Consider the following 17257-nt stretch of genomic DNA (forward strand, 5'->3'; position numbering starts at 1 on the left):
TTTAATTTCTGCCAACTTTCTCTTTGCCAATTGGTCCTGCTCACAAAGTTTTACAGTGCAGGGTGAAGCCATACAAGGAGAACAGCGATAGAAAAACAATAGAATGGATTTGCAATATCAATACACTGACAGAAATTTCTTTCATTAGAGTGGCCTAAAAGAAATGTAATTGTGTAAACCATGCACAAACATGTGCGAGATAACTCCTCAGGGAGAGTATGAAACTATTGAATGCACCTAACAATTGCACCTGAACAATACATAAAAACAATAAATTTTCAAAAAAGAAAAATCACCTGAAGGTAAAAGAACTCATCAAATATAAGCCTTTTACGAGCTAAATCAGCCTCATTTAAATCCTCTGGCTGGTGAATTCGAATATATGCCTATTTTACATACAAAAGACATTTAGATACCCATGTCAACATCAAATTACCAAATAAAATCAACGTGTGAAATGTTGCACAAAAGATTCTGAAAGTAGATAACTAGTCAATGCTTCCATCAAATCCAAGGCAAAGGGATCATACAAGTACCAATATGAATGATAAGCATATTCTGTAAGGGATGAACATGGACACATGACATGAATACAAGACACAAATACAGATACAGAGGCAGCAATAAACTTACTTCTGCTCCAAAACCAAAAAACATGACTTGCAGCCGCAGTGTATGACATTTAAAGAGGAGAGAGTGCAAATATTCAAAAGAATGAGAAACAAGAGAATCTGATGCCACTTTTTGTTCATGGAATAGAATAGCAGTAGATGTTTATGGTGTGTCTATTCCATGCTGGTTGGACTTGCACAAATTTTGGCATTGCTGTTTGCTCTATAACAGCGCCAACATCATATGCAAACTAATATATTCTTGCATAATAACTATTCCACTTCAACCCTATTTAACTCCACAAACCAAACATAATTTAAGGGTAGGAGTAAATCGGATTAGAACCTGACGAATGCAAACTTAGTAGTTCCATATAAGGAAATTATTTGAATAATTAAAATTGTTATTAGCAGGGTCTTAAAAAAATTCACATCCACAACTTACAATTAATGATCCATCAAAAGGGGACATTTAGGACATTACACATGGAACATAGGCAAGGGAGTAACAAAATAAACTGGAGAAGTGGTTTTAGAGTGTTGATACATTGTAGAATAACTATTAGGTAGGATAACTTCATCATATCGCTGTAAAACGAACCAGATTATACTGATTAAAAGATTAGAAAATTAAGAAAGAACCTGCTCAAAAGTTGAATTATGCTAAAATAAGGATGTTGAGGTGGACAAGTAGCAATACAAGAAAAGATAGAATAAGAAATGATTGCAAATGTAAGAGATTAGTGTTTGTAGTTAACACTAACAAAAGATGAGATGGTAGAAAATCATTTTTAAGCCAGCTTGAAACTACATAGCAAAAATCATTAAATACCCTAACAACGAAGAGTAACATGACTTGGGTAGACCCTGTTAAGACTAGGGGAAATTAAAAAACACAGAAAAAAAATAATACAATTTACTACAATAGAAAGGACGGCTTCATATCAATCTAAATGGAGAAAAGGAACTGTGGATCCAAACCCCAAATACCAGAACAGAGCCTTTTGTTGTTGTTCTCATCACCCTTCTAAGGTTGTCAAAGCCGAATACTGTGAGGTCTAGGTGGAGCTAGAAGGACAATATGGGCTAGCCGAATACCATGAGGGCTATATCAACAAATATAACACAGTTTGAAGCAAAGCATTTTATCCTGCAAAGAAGCCTACCATTATTTTCCAACACAGCATATTTATTGCATGGTGACACACTGACTTAACACAATTTGAATATATAAATATCATATAAACATCTCATGTTCAATAAAGAGAAGAAATCAGAAGTAGACCAGATGCATCACAATAATTGTGTTCAATAATGAGAAAAAACTGGAAGTATAGCAGATATATTGCAATAATTGTACTTGCAATAAATGGAACCCAACATGATTCAACAAAATCAAAATAATAGTAGCAGCAGAACATTGTGTTTCCTCACATCTGAAAATGGAACTATTACAATACACAAACAGTGTCAACAGTAGTTGATCCGTCTTCTGAGCAGCCCACTTCATAATCAGCTGAATTATAATTGAAAAAAAAAATACCAAGGAAAATATGGAAACAAGGATTACTAACATCATGAAGACGCAGCAGCCCAAAGTCCTGAGTAATGGCTTTAGGAATTGGATCAACGTTGATAGGCAAGGCCTGTAAAACCCTGCAGAAAGGAGAGGAAAGGGAGCAGAAAAAGTAAGTACACATAGTGCAGACACAGACTCACATAGGTTAGCAAGCAAATAATTGAACAAATGCAAGAACAGAAACCAGTGGCCCATGGATAATTTAAAGAACATTAAAACAAATGCAATGGCCGACACAATCTCTTACTAGGGTAACTAATATATCTAGCAATATTGGATGGGCATAAACAAAAGTATGGGTATACTGAGAAGATACCAACACAGTTCTCAGTTAGAGAGGGGGGGCAGGGAACAGTCAAAACAAGGACAATGCAATAAACATTCTTATAAAAAAAAATGCTATTATCAGCTCTGACCTTAAGAGGGTAAGCTCAAATATTGTCCTAAACATTTGCAAAGCAATAAGGCAGTTCTCAAGAATATGGCAACAAATAAAAAATAAATAATTTGCATGAATAGCTTTAGAATTTTACTCTTAAAATGTAATTGAGAACTACACGCAAGGTGTCAATTACCTACCTAAATCAAATGTTTACTTGACGTCCAAAATTATTCTTTTTTAAGATCTCACTTCTTAGTACGTGTTTGACACATATAGATATAGAAATATCGGCTTCAGCACCATTAAGTTTTTCTTTTCTTTTTTTTTGACAAAGAAATAAATTTATTAAGAGAAACAAAAGGCTAAAAATAAAACATTAAATATTAATGAAGCAAAGCTCTCTATTCCCTCTGCATGTCAAGATACTCCTCCAACAGAAACAATTGACACAGCACTAAGCAAAGCAGAAAAGAGCACTCACTCTAAACAAAACTAGAAGAAGTTTTAAAGCCCTTGAATAACCTAGAATAGTGTTCCCATCAAATACACTAAATTGTTGCAACAACCGCTTACTTCTAAAGGGCATTTCTCTCCTTCTTCCCAAACCTCTAAATTACACAAGTAAACTCTCCAAAGGAGGAAAGACCCACAGCCACCCAGGAAAAAAATTAAAATTAAAACCAGTTATTCCAAATGTCTCAAGAACAAGAACAAGTACAATAAAATCTCCCCAATCCCAAACAAAGCATGCAACACATCAGATTATAGTACTTTTATTTACTCTATTCCTCTAAAGCAAATTATTGGCGTTGACTCCATCGATTATATTTAAGAGGCAGTCCAAGTGGCAGCCTTAATTTAGGAGGACATTAGTATTCCCAGAGAAAGAAAGCAAAATAAGGAAGAGAACTATGAACATGAGCTGAATGAGGGAAGAAAGATTGGCAAGAAGAATTTGCAAAGCATCCAAAACCAAACTCCTTCCAACTGCATTCAAAGAACGACAAAAGAATCAAATCATTTGCCTTCGTTTCATTCAAATTCCAAATAAGATGGAACTCCATGAAGCTATGTTCTCATAGTAAACCAAGATCTAAAATAGAGGCACTATAGAAACTAGACACTCAAAAGAGATGGAGAAAGCTCAAATCAAACTATTATCCCAATGCAATCTATATCTCATGTGAGGTAAAATGAGACAAAAGATGGGAAAAACAAAATTCCAAGGACTTGCATTCATGATAGTTCTAGTAGTTAAGGCCACTCCACTAAAAAACCTAAACTTAGTACAAACAACCTTATGCCAAAGAGAATTTGACACTAAAAGGAACCACTACAATATTACCTACTAAAGAGATGTTTTTGCACCGAAGTAACCAATTCAACCTCCTTATCCTTTAGACAAAAAAACTACCACCCAACTGGCAACATTCTCTTCTATTCTCCCCCGACTAGACAAATAAATCCTTCATTAATTTCTCTAATCTACGAGGCACTACCATAGGAATCCTACGTAAGGACAATTATACAATGGGATGGAAAAGACACAAAACTATATCAAAGAAGTCCGACCCCTAATGTGAATATAAGCGCCCCTCCACCCATCTAACCTCCTTAACACTTTCTTGTTTTTTTTTTAAAAGATAATATAAGAAGATATATGAAGAGAGAAAGAAGTTACAAACAGTAGAGGATGAAAGGCATCCGCAAAAAACAAAAGCTAAGATCACCCCAAACCAAAATTTTCCACAATCCAATCCGCAAACTTCCTTCAGATTTGAGTCTGCTAACCGCATACCTTTTTTATATTGCATATGTTGAAAACGAGACAAAAAATCAATATTGATCTCATTCTTCTCAATCTTATCTTCTGCCTCTTCTATTTCATCATTCCTCAAACCAAGAACTCCCTCTAGATCATCTATTGGAGATGAAGAATGAGCCCACATAAAATTAGAATCATCTTGTCCATAACCAAGTTGATCACAAATCTTATCTAAGAAAAGCCCTTCATCACAATCAAAATCACTAACCATATCACCCTCCTCATCTGATAAGTCTACCCACTTCTTCTTCTCTAATGGAGTTTTCCCACTAACTTTTCTATTTAAGATTGTTTTCATTCCATCTATGTCTTCAATGTATATCACTGTGTTTATTGAGGAGCCTAACTTGCCTCCTGTCCACCTTGAAACTCTTTCCAATTGAGTCATCCCTAATTTCCTCGCTCTTCTACCTCCCACAAGTATAAACCTTTAGTGATGGTACCTTATCAGCAACCTAAGGCTCCTTTACCCTATCCATCCTTCCATTGTCATTACTAAAGCTTGCAGAATCTTGATTCTTGTTTCAAACATTCAAACCACAGTCCTCCATAAGAACCGCCTTACAACCATCCTCCATAAGAACACCACTTGTGAACTCATCTATCTCCAATAAATCCATTCCTCCATCCATCTACCAACCAATTAACATCCCGTGTTGCTCATCCATACTTCCATAGAGTCTCCCCCCGTCATGGAATAGGTACTACAATGTTGTTTCACCTCTACCTCCTTACAAATCACAACCAACCAGAGAAAATCTTTGATTTTTAAGGGGACTTTGGCCTTCCCAATAGTTTTATATAGAGGAACAGAAAATTCTGTACTAGTCAAGAACTCATAGAAAGAATTGTGGGAATAAAACCCCACAGGATCCAAAGATCAAGATAGACAATAAGCTCCTAAAGAGACCCGAGAGTAATTCAACAAAACCTGCAAAGAGGTTAACTATTCTGTCACCCTATCATTCAAGGATCTCAAAAAGCGCAAATCTTAAGAAGGTAAGCTCAAACTAAAGAGGTGAGGTAAAAAGGTGGACAAAACAACATTCCACAGCCAAAAGTCCTCCCAAAAATGGATATTGCAACCCCTACCCAGCAAAGATTTAGCATGGGGAATAAAAAGGGATAAATATAAGAAATAGCTTTCCACAGACTTTCCAAAGAACATCTCGAACCAAATTAGTATCCCAACCATTCCCATCAAGTCCAAACTTGCTTTTAACTACTTTATGCCATAGGGAAGAATCCTCTAGCAGGAACCACCAAAGCCATCTGGCCAAAAGAGTCGTGTTTTTAGACATCACAATAATACTTGCAATCTCACTGGAAGAAAATTGTATCTTTAAACATAACACCACCACAAAAATTTGCAAGCTAGTTAATGTAGTAGGAAAAAATTATCCACATCCTAAAATTATAAATGAACAGCACCATCTATGCTGCCAAGTAAACAAAAAGACAACTTTAGATGAACAAATTTCTTATTAAGAGATAATATTCACCAAAAACTCTTTTTTTTTACAAGAATTTAATGAAATGGCCCCAATAAAACAAAGTTCAAGAATGATTTCCCTCTCCTCCTCTTTCATGTACATCAACAAGAACCAAGCCTTTTAAATAGGTGGGGTCAACTACATGAGCCATTCTACACAATGTAGGGCAATATCTACAAATGGAAGGTTATTAACTTTGTATTATTTTATTCTGAGCAAGTCCAACTCCACTCTTCCCCGCCTATTGACACTAATATTAACTAGTTACGACTCCTAACTGATGAATCATTTGGCATGCATTGCACATGACTAGACCATCTTACTCGCCCCTCCCTTATCATGTCATCAATAAGCATTATGCCTAACATACCATGAATCCTTTTTTGCCAATTCATGCGACCATAGGTGATTTCCTCTGATAAATTCAAGGCTATTAAATTCTTACTCACAATCTCATTCTATCTTATTCCAAGTTATTTTAGTCTATCCCAACCCCTTCTACTGCCCCTTACTGTAACAAACAAACTCCTCACAATCACTAGTGCACTATTTAGATTTTAGACTATGTTGCAGATGCTCAAACCATCTGAATGGTCCCTCCCTTATCCTATCTTCTATGAAACATATACCTCACTAACTATGAATATGTTCATTTCTTAGTTTATCTTTTAATGTTATACCACTCATCCACCTTAGCATTCTCATCTCGACAATTTTTACTTCTTAGATATGTCGTTCCTTACTAGCCCAACATTTTGATTCATAGAGCATAGCTAGTCTGACAATTGTCCTAAAGAACATCACTTCTAATTAACCAATAAGGATTGATATCATAGTGATCTAACAATTCTTAAGCATAAACTAGCAAGGATCTCAAAGAAATACTTCACCAAAGCTTATAGAAAAATTTTCAAAGACATTTTGAAATGTTGAAACAATTTAACTTTTTTTCCTTGAAACAATTTTTTAATAAAAAGTTTACTAGTGCTCCTCTAATAATTAGGAAATAGTCAATGCTTAACCAATCAACCATCTTGCCTTCTTAAGCAAAGTCACCTGTTGTAAAAATAATCCGCCAGCCACTACGACCTTGGCAAAAATTAACTTTTATAACCAAAACTCAACAATACACAGAAGAAGCAGATTTAATGCAAAAAAGAAAAAGTTGAACCATAGCTGACTCTATCTCTCTCTCCCTTAAATTCTTCTTGCATCCCCTTCGTGTGATTAATGCCATGGAAGTTCTCACAGTAACCGATTTTGAATCGATCAATCCAGATTGTAGGTAAATCTATAGATCTACGATAAGATAAGGCTAGATATCTCACATCCTTGCTTGTGGTTGAACAATATCTTTTGAAACAGGTGGGTTAGGTTTCCCAGAGGGGTTGTGTCTTAGCTCCTAATGGCTAATCAACTTCTGTCGCATGAAATAGGGTTTCGATCAATTTGATTGGGTGTCACAAAACTTTGGATGTCGATTAAATGGATGAAGGTTGGAAAGTATATGGAGTTAGGGTTGGGATGGAAAGAGAAGAACTTTTCAGTTTCTATTCCTCAGGTTGATAAAGGCGATGGGTAGCGAAGTTTCACAAGTGTAATCTACAAGATAGCAAGAGGTAACTAGAAGTGTAGGTGCAGATAACTCTCCATGACTCGAATCGTGGAGCCAAGTGGTGCTAGAAAACAAAAATCATGAAGGTGATGGTTGCAATAGTCAAGTCTATTCCGTAAAGCAAGGTTTGAAGGTTGGGAAACAAGATCTTTGTCATCGGTGTGGAGACGAGCTACATCTGAATGATTCTAGGGCCATGCAGATCAGTTGGTTTTGGTCGACAAGAGCAAGAAGGGAGCTAGGGCTTCCAATGAAGTAGAGACAATCAAAGAGGCGGCTAAGGTTATGTTCGAAAGGGGTCAATGAAGAGGATTGGGCTGGGATGCATGCTTCTCATCTTGAACAAACCTGAGTATTGCTATGCTAATTCCAGACATCAAACAGACCCTAATACTACTCCTACAGAAGACAGCTGGGAAGGAGGAAGTTATACCTTCTGGTAATGGAATTTTTATTTGGCCTCAAACTAATATAAATATTACTCAGCCTCCAATTATTAAGAATATGAATCGAACTGATCAAAAGTCGGAGCAAGCTCAGGAAGTTATAAGAATAGACTTGTTTCAAGATGGGGGTCATAAAATTGTGTCTAGCTCCGAAAATGTAATAGAAATTGGTGCAAAAAATAATAGAAAAGAAGCAGGGTTTGGGAAGAAATCTGACGATTTTCGTCTTTATACGGATAAATTTGAAGGTAATAAGGTTTATGCTCATCAAAAGGTGGACTGTTTGGGTGCTCAAATGAAGAAGATATTTGAAGATAAGAGAGAAAATTCTAGTGAGTCAACAAAAAAGGAACTAAGGAGAGATTCTAAAGGAGAGTTTTGTATTGGGGAAGTTCCTCAAGTTGAGAAAAATGTTAAAAATTCTAACGAGATAAGAAAAGGTTAGGAGGTAAAGAAATGGGTGCATTTTTCATATTCAAAAAGTGATGACAATAGTGATTTTGATTGTGTTAAGGGGTTGTTGTTGGATGAGATTGACGAACAATATTGGTACATTTCTAAAACTAGTGATGAAATAGGGGATTTATCTTATGTTCATACACCCCTGTTGGAAGTTCTAAAGGGAAATCCAATTTTTGATAATGATAGGTTGGTGAATAAGTTTCAACATAGGAATGAAATTTTGCCCACAGCAATAGAGGAGATTTCCAAGGAGGAGTTAGAAGCTCAAATTCATGGATAAAATAAATTTAAAGTTGAGTGATATTGGAGCAAATGAACTACATATGGATGGTGGTAAAAGTTGAAAGGTGAAGGGTCAAAGGGAATTAGCAAAATTGAAAAGTTCAGTAAATTATGAGGGGAAAGGTTTGAAAAGGGGGTTTCGTGGTTAATTTCATGTAGTCTTATTTTGGGATCTTGTGGTCTTTTGTTTTCTTTTTTTTTTCTCTCTCTTATTTATGGTGGACTTCTTGTCCCTGCACATTGTACCTTCTCTTCTTTCTAACATAAATTTTTTTGTTATCAAAAAAATAAAGGAACAATTTGAACTAAGACTTTCCATAAATGTTTAAAAAAATTGCACAAATAAATGGTAGGAGAGACAAAGTAAAATGAAATTTTAATATCGGCACAAACAAGAAAGTGTTACAATAATGAGCGAAGTACAAATAGAATTGAAGCACTTGCTCCACCGAGAGTATGGAAACCAGGGAGAAAGCCCTAAAGTCTTCCAATTTTAAAGCCATAAAGACCCACACCTTGAAATCATGTCCTGCAGAAAATTTGGTTTTACACCTCTCTTTGATGGGTAAATAGGATACAGCCTCTCTTTGGCACAAACAGACGAATTTCGCCCATCCTCAATCACATCCAAGTTATATTCTCTTATTTCATAGTGATCCTTCATATTCATAGTCCTCACCTATATCAAAAGGCAAGAATCAGGTACAACTTTTTCCCTTGAAATTATAATAAGACAAACAAAGATAACTTGCTAACAAGTTAAATGACATTAAACCAATTTAAAATTGCAGCATATTTTCACCATATATATGAAGACTTTGTTTTGCACATTTTTGTGACCATACATCAATAGTATCCCATTTCATAAAACTAAATATCATTAATTAGTGAGGACCTAATTTTTGGTCAGAAAGCACCCCAAGCACCACTTCCTTTCCAAGGCCCTAGACATTGGGCGACGACAAATGATAGTGTCAAACCATAAAAAACAAGATGGTAATCTAAAAAAGGTTGAATGGGCCTTGGAAATAATTTACACTCAAAATTTTGGGTTTAACATATCTTACTCTTGATCAATTACATCCTCCAAGGAGGTTGTCATCACTAACAAAAACAAAACAAGAAGTAGCTCAACAAGAAGGAAACTCAAAGGCTCACCTTACCACAAACAATTACATTATCTCCCTCTTTTTGTTTCTCCTGGAGACATTTAAGAAAAGGCTTGCTTGTGAAACGGGTACCACGGAAAAACTTCTTCAAATGTAAGTAAATTCTCTTCTTTCCTTGACCATCAACATCCTCAATCATACGTTCAGAAGTCACTTCACTGTCACCAATCTCACAACCCACAACAACCTCCAGAAATGCAAAGCAACAACTAGTTTTGATTCCTCTGTAAGAAAAGCAATGTCCATAATCCATATTAAAATATGAACTCCACTCGATGAAAGGGTATTTATTCATCACTTTAGGATAATACGTTCAAATAAATCAAAATATGCAGAAACTCAGCTTATAAATTTTTGATAAATAACTCTCATGCAATCAAGAATTTGCAAGCATTCTACCTTGACAAACATTATATCTTGATGAAAGGTGAGATCAAAAAATAGAGGCACATGAACGTCTTCTAATCCTCTAAGAAAATGAACTTTTCAATCATAGTCATGTGAGCTAAAGAAGGGCAGCAGTACAGCAGTTCAATTTGTTGGGATAATATTGTGGGAAATTTCAGATCTGGCTAGGAACTATAGTATCCATATCCACTGGTTAATGAGGAGGTTCTTCATATTATGCTAGAAAAAGGCAACCCAATGCACATCTGGTGAGGTTTGATACATGCAGCCTTAGCCGTGCACCAGGAGCCGTTTCTTCATCAGAACCCATGACAACCAGGTTGCAATGGCAATATGCCAGGGGAAGAAAAACAAATAGTTCTCAAATAAATAAATAAATAAATAACTCATGCATAATAACAATTACCTGGAAGATAAGATTTTCCCAAAGAAAATCATGTACTGCCCATCAACAATTCCAACCTGTACATTTTGCAAATCAGCATAGGTCCGAGGAAAATGCTGAAGCAATTTCCTTAGCTGCATTGGAAAAAAAAAAAAAATGCATGAGATTCAAGACAGATTTAGGGTGTCAAAAGTAAAAGGAGCTTGTCTTTGTACAAGGTCTCCAGATATCCCACCGTGTGAAAGCCACACTTTTCAAGCTGACTGCATTGCCTCTTACTTAAACCAGGTATGCAACTAATAGATTTGTCAAGAGGCAACTCAAACGATGCTGCATTTTGTTTTGATTCAAGCCTCATAGTAGAATCTTCCCCTGTCATGACCAGAAGATCTGGATTTATATCATTTTTCACATTCAGGGGCTGAGGAGTACTTTCTCCAAATGAGGAAGAGTGCACATGTCGATGGGTGGGATACAAAGGATGCCATGTTTCACAAAGGCTATCTGGATCAACCCACTTTGTAGCCAAAATGTGACTAATTTCAGACCAAGAAGTGGCCCCATCATACAATTCCACAAGTGAAGAACCGCCCAAGATGATGGAGGGAAATCTTCTACATGCCAAGGAGACATCAGAGTCATCCATCTCCTCTTTAAGGTTTATATCAGATTCCTTTGAAGCTCTTCCATTGTTGATTAACTCATCCAAACAGTTATAACACATTAAGACTGATACCTATAAGAAAAGTAAAGAAAATTATCTTAAAAGAGACCAACAAGTCTAAAGATTCCACCAAAAAAAAAAAATTCAAACACACTAGGTATTATGAACAGTAAATAAGATTTTTTTATTTAAAAAAAAAGATCATTAAGAGAAAAAAGAAGGGATATACAATCATACAAAGAAGAGGATAAGGAATGATCCTAGCTACAAGAAAATAAAAAGAACAATAAGAAAAAACTTAAAAACAGCATGTGTAACAAGATAATTATAAGGAGAGAGAGAGAGAGAGAGAGGAGAAATAAAAAAAGGTATGACCAGATATCCTAGCAAAAATATAAAAGAATGCCAAAACCCCATTTAAAGAAAAAGGGAAATAAAATAAAAAATAAGATCAATGCCACCCTCCAATCCCATCAAAATTACCAAAGAAAACCCCCAAAATGACCATCAGAAAAGGCCCAAATTAAGCTAGGACCACAACTGTGTCCCAAAGAAAATGTATAGGAGCGTACTTTTGACAAAAAAACACCCTTCCTTTGCGTTTGGGAGCTGGATTTCAAGCCTTGGATTTGGATTTGGGTGGTTTTGGACAAAATATAGTACAAAATTGTATTGAGATTCCTCCAAAGCCACACAAATCCAAGTCCAATCCTCGAAAATCCATGCTCCCAAACACTACCTTCTACTCTTTTCCATCCACAGCACCCAAAGAAAAGAAACCAGGCATATCTCCACCAAATCTTTCTCTTCTTGCTTCTCCAAAGAACAAAGAAATCCATCCTCATAAAAACTACCACATTAGGTAGAGATACCCACACCTCCCCATACCTTGCAAAAAACTCCAAACAGATTACACCATAATGATCAAGCAACCTCACAATGAAGAAAGAAAATGGGGATTAAACTTGTTAGAAGAGAATATGCTATTTTAATTATTATGTTGTGTTAATGAGGGTATTTTTGTCTTAAAGACTATTATTATTAATAATATATAAGAAGGCAGACATGGAGCTGTACGCAGACTCCAGCAACCCCTCCCTTAGGGTTTGGTTGTGCAGCATCCTTGGCGGGAATCTGTGTGTTTTCCTGGTGATTTGATGATGTAAAGTCATTTATACTCTTTTTCTAGTATGCTGCTGCTGCTGCTGTGACGTGTATTCATGATTGATTGCTTCGATCCTGTACCAATTGCTGGTTGGTTTTGACTGATGTTCAAATATTTATTTCCAGATCTCTGCATTTGTTTCTAGTAACTGCCAACCGTAATGCCTGGAGCTGCTGCCAGGTTGTTTAGTAAATGCCTGCACCCTGCAGTACTTTGCTGTGGTCTGCCTGGTTCTTGGTGGTTAAGTAACTCCTGCACGGATATCAGTTCTGTAGTCATAGCTGCCTATTGAAATTATGGATTTTGGAGAGCTTGATGTCTTGCAAGTTCTGTTTTTTTTAAGTGCTGAAAGTGCTGTTTGTGTTAGCGTGTGCTGCCCGACTTCTCAAGCTACTTCCTGTGATAAGTAAGCCATGCATACTACCTCTAACTGTAGTAGGGGAAGTTTTGGAGGATGAGGGCAAGGTTTGGATTGTGGTCATGGCAACAATCGTGCAACACAACGAGAAGTTTGTCATGCAATTATCGCATTTGCATGCATGGTGGCAAGGAAAATCATACCATTGATCCCTGTTTAGATCTCCTTGGGAAACCAGCACAGGCCAATAAATCTTGTGCAAGGCAATTCTACTATTGACACTTCATACGCGCCATAGATTGCTGTTGGGATCACAAGGCTTAAAGGCTCTAGCATTACACTCCACCCATATATGCCAAATCATTGCAAAAATTGCGCACTTCTCAAAGCCTTCCAAAGTCACTAGATTCTTTGCTAAGCACGTATTTTAAAATGCTCAAATATACAGTACTAAGAAATATTGGATATGCAACCAAAATGGTAATCACACGATGCATAAATCATGAGATGGATAAATTAAAGCATATAAGGCTATTAGCACATGATGCCCTGAAAAAAACATGGAAAATAAGCCTAAATTATATCTGCAATGAGTATGCTCTCATACTCTGCAAACATTACCAGATGAAAATAAGATTGAAATATATTTCCTGCCAACTGCCAAGATATATACATAAGCAAAAATCAATGCTCCATATAGATACTGATCATTCTGTTGATTCAGGATGCACTCAATATGAAAATTGTTGTGTGAAGCTGTGAGCACATCTGCTCAACATAGTTCAAGTAATTCTTCGAAGAAACAATTGTACCCAGACATCTACTGCCTATGTGTCGATCAAAGTCCTGACATGCCCACACAGACAGTGCTATACCTTATTGAGCAATTCTGACCGATCTGAGATTCTTCCCTTGCCATTCTCTGCAAATTTGTGCTTTGATCGAGAACATAATTTTGAAATCCTGGCCAGGAGGAAACTGCTAAACCTGCAAAAAAATTTAACCAATCAAAATAACGCGAATCAACTCGTCTCTTATACCTTATCATGCACATAAATATTCAACACCAAAAATCTAAAACAGTACCTCATTTTTCTACCCAAAGCATTCGGATAACTTCGCATGGCTTCATAAGCTAAAGCACTTCTCAAGCTTTTCTCACAAAACCACTGAGAAAAAAATCTTTGTTCATTTGTGCACATCTACACTCATATTGAAATGACAACAAGAAAGTTAAAAACATGCAATATTTTTTTATTGAACAACAATGAATTAGCAATTGCTTATACACTAGCAAAGATAAGCACATCAAGATGGAAAAATAGAATCGATACAGAATTATAAACAACTGCGCATATCAAATCTGTGTTATTGCATTGTTTTTTTTTATAAATAAAAAAAGAACATTAAATAAAATAGAAGGTATAAAAAGAAGCGAAAGGAATTCTTGCTCCATATCGTGCGTACGGTGCTGTGGAGCCGCTTGCTGTAGGCTATGTTGAATCTACCATTCCAGATTGAAGTAAAATCCTTCGAACTGTGTTTGGACAGGGTCGGGGACATCTCTCTGCTCATGGTTGAGAATAATCATGTTCGAAAGAATCAAAACAGGTGGTTTTCTAAAGGGGTTGCTTCGGGTTCACTGATGAGTTTTCGGTCTTTGATCGGATGGAAAGAGGATTTTGAAGTATTCATATCACAATAATGGATGTTGATTAAGTGGACAAACGTGGCAAAAAAGGCAAGAAATTTTCAATGTACATTCCTAGCGACACAAGAGGTGATGGATGGGGAAATTTCACGAGCGATTTTTGTGAATTAGCTAAAGAATTTTGGAACGATCCTGGAGCTGTAATTCCTGATGGCTCTTCACGTCCCTGATCGTGGAGTCGAGCAGTTCTGGAAGCCAAAAATGGAGAAGACAAGGGTTGCGGTAGTCAAACTTATTTAGGTAATCAGCGTAAGTTGGTTGGAAGGAAAAAGTGGAGGTGCATCGCAGCTGAAGGATCCTAGGTTTTCGAAGAGAGGCTCCATTGCAAAACAGTTGGAATTGATTAATCAAAATGTGATGGAGGATAGAGTTCTGGTGGGAGCTGCGACTCTCTCAGAGGCATCTAGGGCTGTGTTTGGGGACGAGATTGAGAAGCAGAGTGGGCTGGGTGGTATTTTTCTTGTTTTGCACCTGGCCAAAATAATTGAAAAGATTGCGACTCTCTCAGAGGCATCTAGGGCTGTGTTTGGGGACGAGATTGAGAAGCAGAGTGGGCTGGGTGGTATTTTTCTTGTTTTGCACCTGGCCAAAATAATTGAAAAGATGCATCTTTTCAATTATTTTGGCCAGGTGCAAAACAAGAAAAATACCACCCAGCCCACTCTGCTTCTCAATCTCGTCCCCAAACACAGCCCTAGGTGCCTCTGAGAGAGTCGCAGCTCCCATGCATCTTTTCTTTTATTTTGAAACAGAGCCACTTTTGAAGAAAGAAAAGTCTGATTTGGGCTTCAATGTTGGAGTCTAAGAGAGGGTCTCATCTTTTGGGCTCCACATTGAAGGTGTCAAAGTATTATGTGAATGGCTGAATGAATTGGAAGACTTTACAATAATGATATACATGGAAAGTAAATAAGGTCTAACATGATTCAAGTTCTATACATGTATACTATAATCTGTCAAACCCTATACGTGCAAATTAAATAAATGTTGACTGTACAAAATAATGAATTTAAAAATAAGAAAATAATTGTGGGCTGAAGTAAGGAAAGAAATCTTTTACTTTGTTGGTTGTTGTTCCATTGACAACCACCCTCAAATTGATGCGGGTTGATCAACAAGCATCAATTTACTACTTAGGAAGCAATGTCGATGACGAGTGAGAGCCTTGGTGAAGATATCTGCAATTTGTAATTCAGTGGAAATGTATGGAAAAGGGATAACGCGAGCTTCAAATGCTTCACGGATAGAGTGACAATCGACTTCGATATGCTTCATGCGCTCATGATAGATAGGATTGGCCGTGATATGGATAGCACTTGTATTATCGGCATGTAGAGGTGTAGGATTGGTCTCAGAAAAATCTAGCTCAGCAAGCAAACCTCGAAGGGAAATAATTTTAGAACAAGCAAGAGACATCACCCGGTATTTAGATTCCGTCGATGACTTAGAAACTCTGTCTTACTTCTTACTATTCCAAGAGATCCGTGCATCACCTAAGAACACACACCAACCAGTGATGGAGCAACGTGTATCCGCACAACCAGTCCAATTAGCATTGCTATAAGCAGCAAGGTGAGTAGAATTGCCTACGAGGAAGAATAAACCACGGGTAGAAGTGCCCTAAACATAGCGTATGATCCTACAGACAGCAGCCAAATGAAGATGACGAGGAGTCTGAAGAAACTGGCTAACTTGTTGTACAACAAAAGAAATGTCTGGTCTAGTAATAGTGAGATAGACAAGTCTACCCAACAACTTCCGGTATAAACTAGGATCAGCAACTAAGTCACTCTCCTCTTTGCGAAGCTTGACATTTAATTCCATGGGAGTATCAACAAAAGTACCCTTCTAAAGGCCAGTTGTGGCCACTAAGTCATTAGCATGCTTATGTTGATTGAGTGAAATACTTGAAGGACTACGATTCACCTCAAGACCAAGAAAATATGTGAGAGACCCAAGATCCTTCATATGAAAGGACTCTTAAAGATGAGTCTTAAGCTGAGCAAGTAAAGCATAATCAGAACCAGTGATCACAATATCATCAACATAAACCAAAAGAACAACAATACCCATGTCTGATTTCCAAAGAAACAATGAAGTGTCATACTTGCTCTGCTTGAATGAAATTTGTAAATAAAGTGGTGCGAAATTTATCAAACCGGCCCTCGGAGCTTGTTTGAGACCATAAAGAGAGCGACAAAGCTTACACGCATGTGAAGTCGAAGAGAGAAACAAGCTCGGGGGTGGCTTCATATAAACACACTCTTTAATATCCAAGTGAAGAAAAGTATTTTTGACATCCATTTGATGTAGCAGCCAATCACTAGAAGCAACAATAGCCAAAATCATATGAGCAATAGTCATCTTAGCCACAAGAGCAAAGGTCTCTTCATAATTGACACCATATTCCTGATTATTCTCAAGTGCAACAAGGCAAGCTTTGTAACGATCCAAACTTCCATCAGATCGGACCTTGACTGAGTAAACCTATTTACAACCCAAAGGAACAGTGGTGGGAGGACAAGGCTCAATGTCTCAGGTGTGATTGGCCTCTAGAGCGACAATTTCTTCCTACATAGCTTGTCGCCAACAATCATGCTTGGCAGCGTGTGAGTAGGATGTGGGAATATCTAACTTGGACAATGCAGTAGTAAGTGCTGAAATAGAAATGCCAGTACAGAGGACACAAGAAAGAAATGTTG

The 17257-nt window shown here is 36.9% G+C and overlaps 1 protein-coding gene across 5 annotated transcripts in view; it reads right to left on the reverse strand.

Annotated features, from left to right (window-relative positions):
* The window catches only part of LOC131159716 (ATP-dependent DNA helicase homolog RECG, chloroplastic), a 54622-nt gene extending 39483 nt beyond the window's left edge, over nt 1-15139 (reverse strand). Inside the window, exons 1-9 of one of the 5 annotated variants that reach the window (XM_058114841.1) lie at nt 14312-15139; nt 13931-14013; nt 13720-13831; nt 10893-11393; nt 10679-10791; nt 9854-10088; nt 9211-9374; nt 2186-2267; nt 297-386 (exon numbers count right to left, since the gene is read on the reverse strand). In XM_058114841.1, the coding sequence (XP_057970824.1) occupies nt 297-386; nt 2186-2267; nt 9211-9374; nt 9854-10088; nt 10679-10791; nt 10893-11393; nt 13720-13831; nt 13931-14013; nt 14312-14419 (1488 nt within the window). In that variant the 5' untranslated portion in view covers nt 14420-15139. Of the gene's footprint in view, nt 1-296; nt 387-2185; nt 2268-9210; nt 9375-9853; nt 10089-10678; nt 10792-10892; nt 11394-13719; nt 13832-13930; nt 14047-14311 lie in introns of all 5 variants that reach the window. The other 4 variants (XM_058114840.1, XM_058114843.1, XM_058114842.1 and 1 more) reach the window with 4 other exon arrangements.
* Between the last annotated feature and the right edge of the window lie 2118 nt (nt 15140-17257).

This window comes from Malania oleifera, chromosome 7 (genome assembly GCF_029873635.1).
Source record: "Malania oleifera isolate guangnan ecotype guangnan chromosome 7, ASM2987363v1, whole genome shotgun sequence".
NCBI lineage: Eukaryota > Viridiplantae > Streptophyta > Magnoliopsida > Santalales > Ximeniaceae > Malania > Malania oleifera.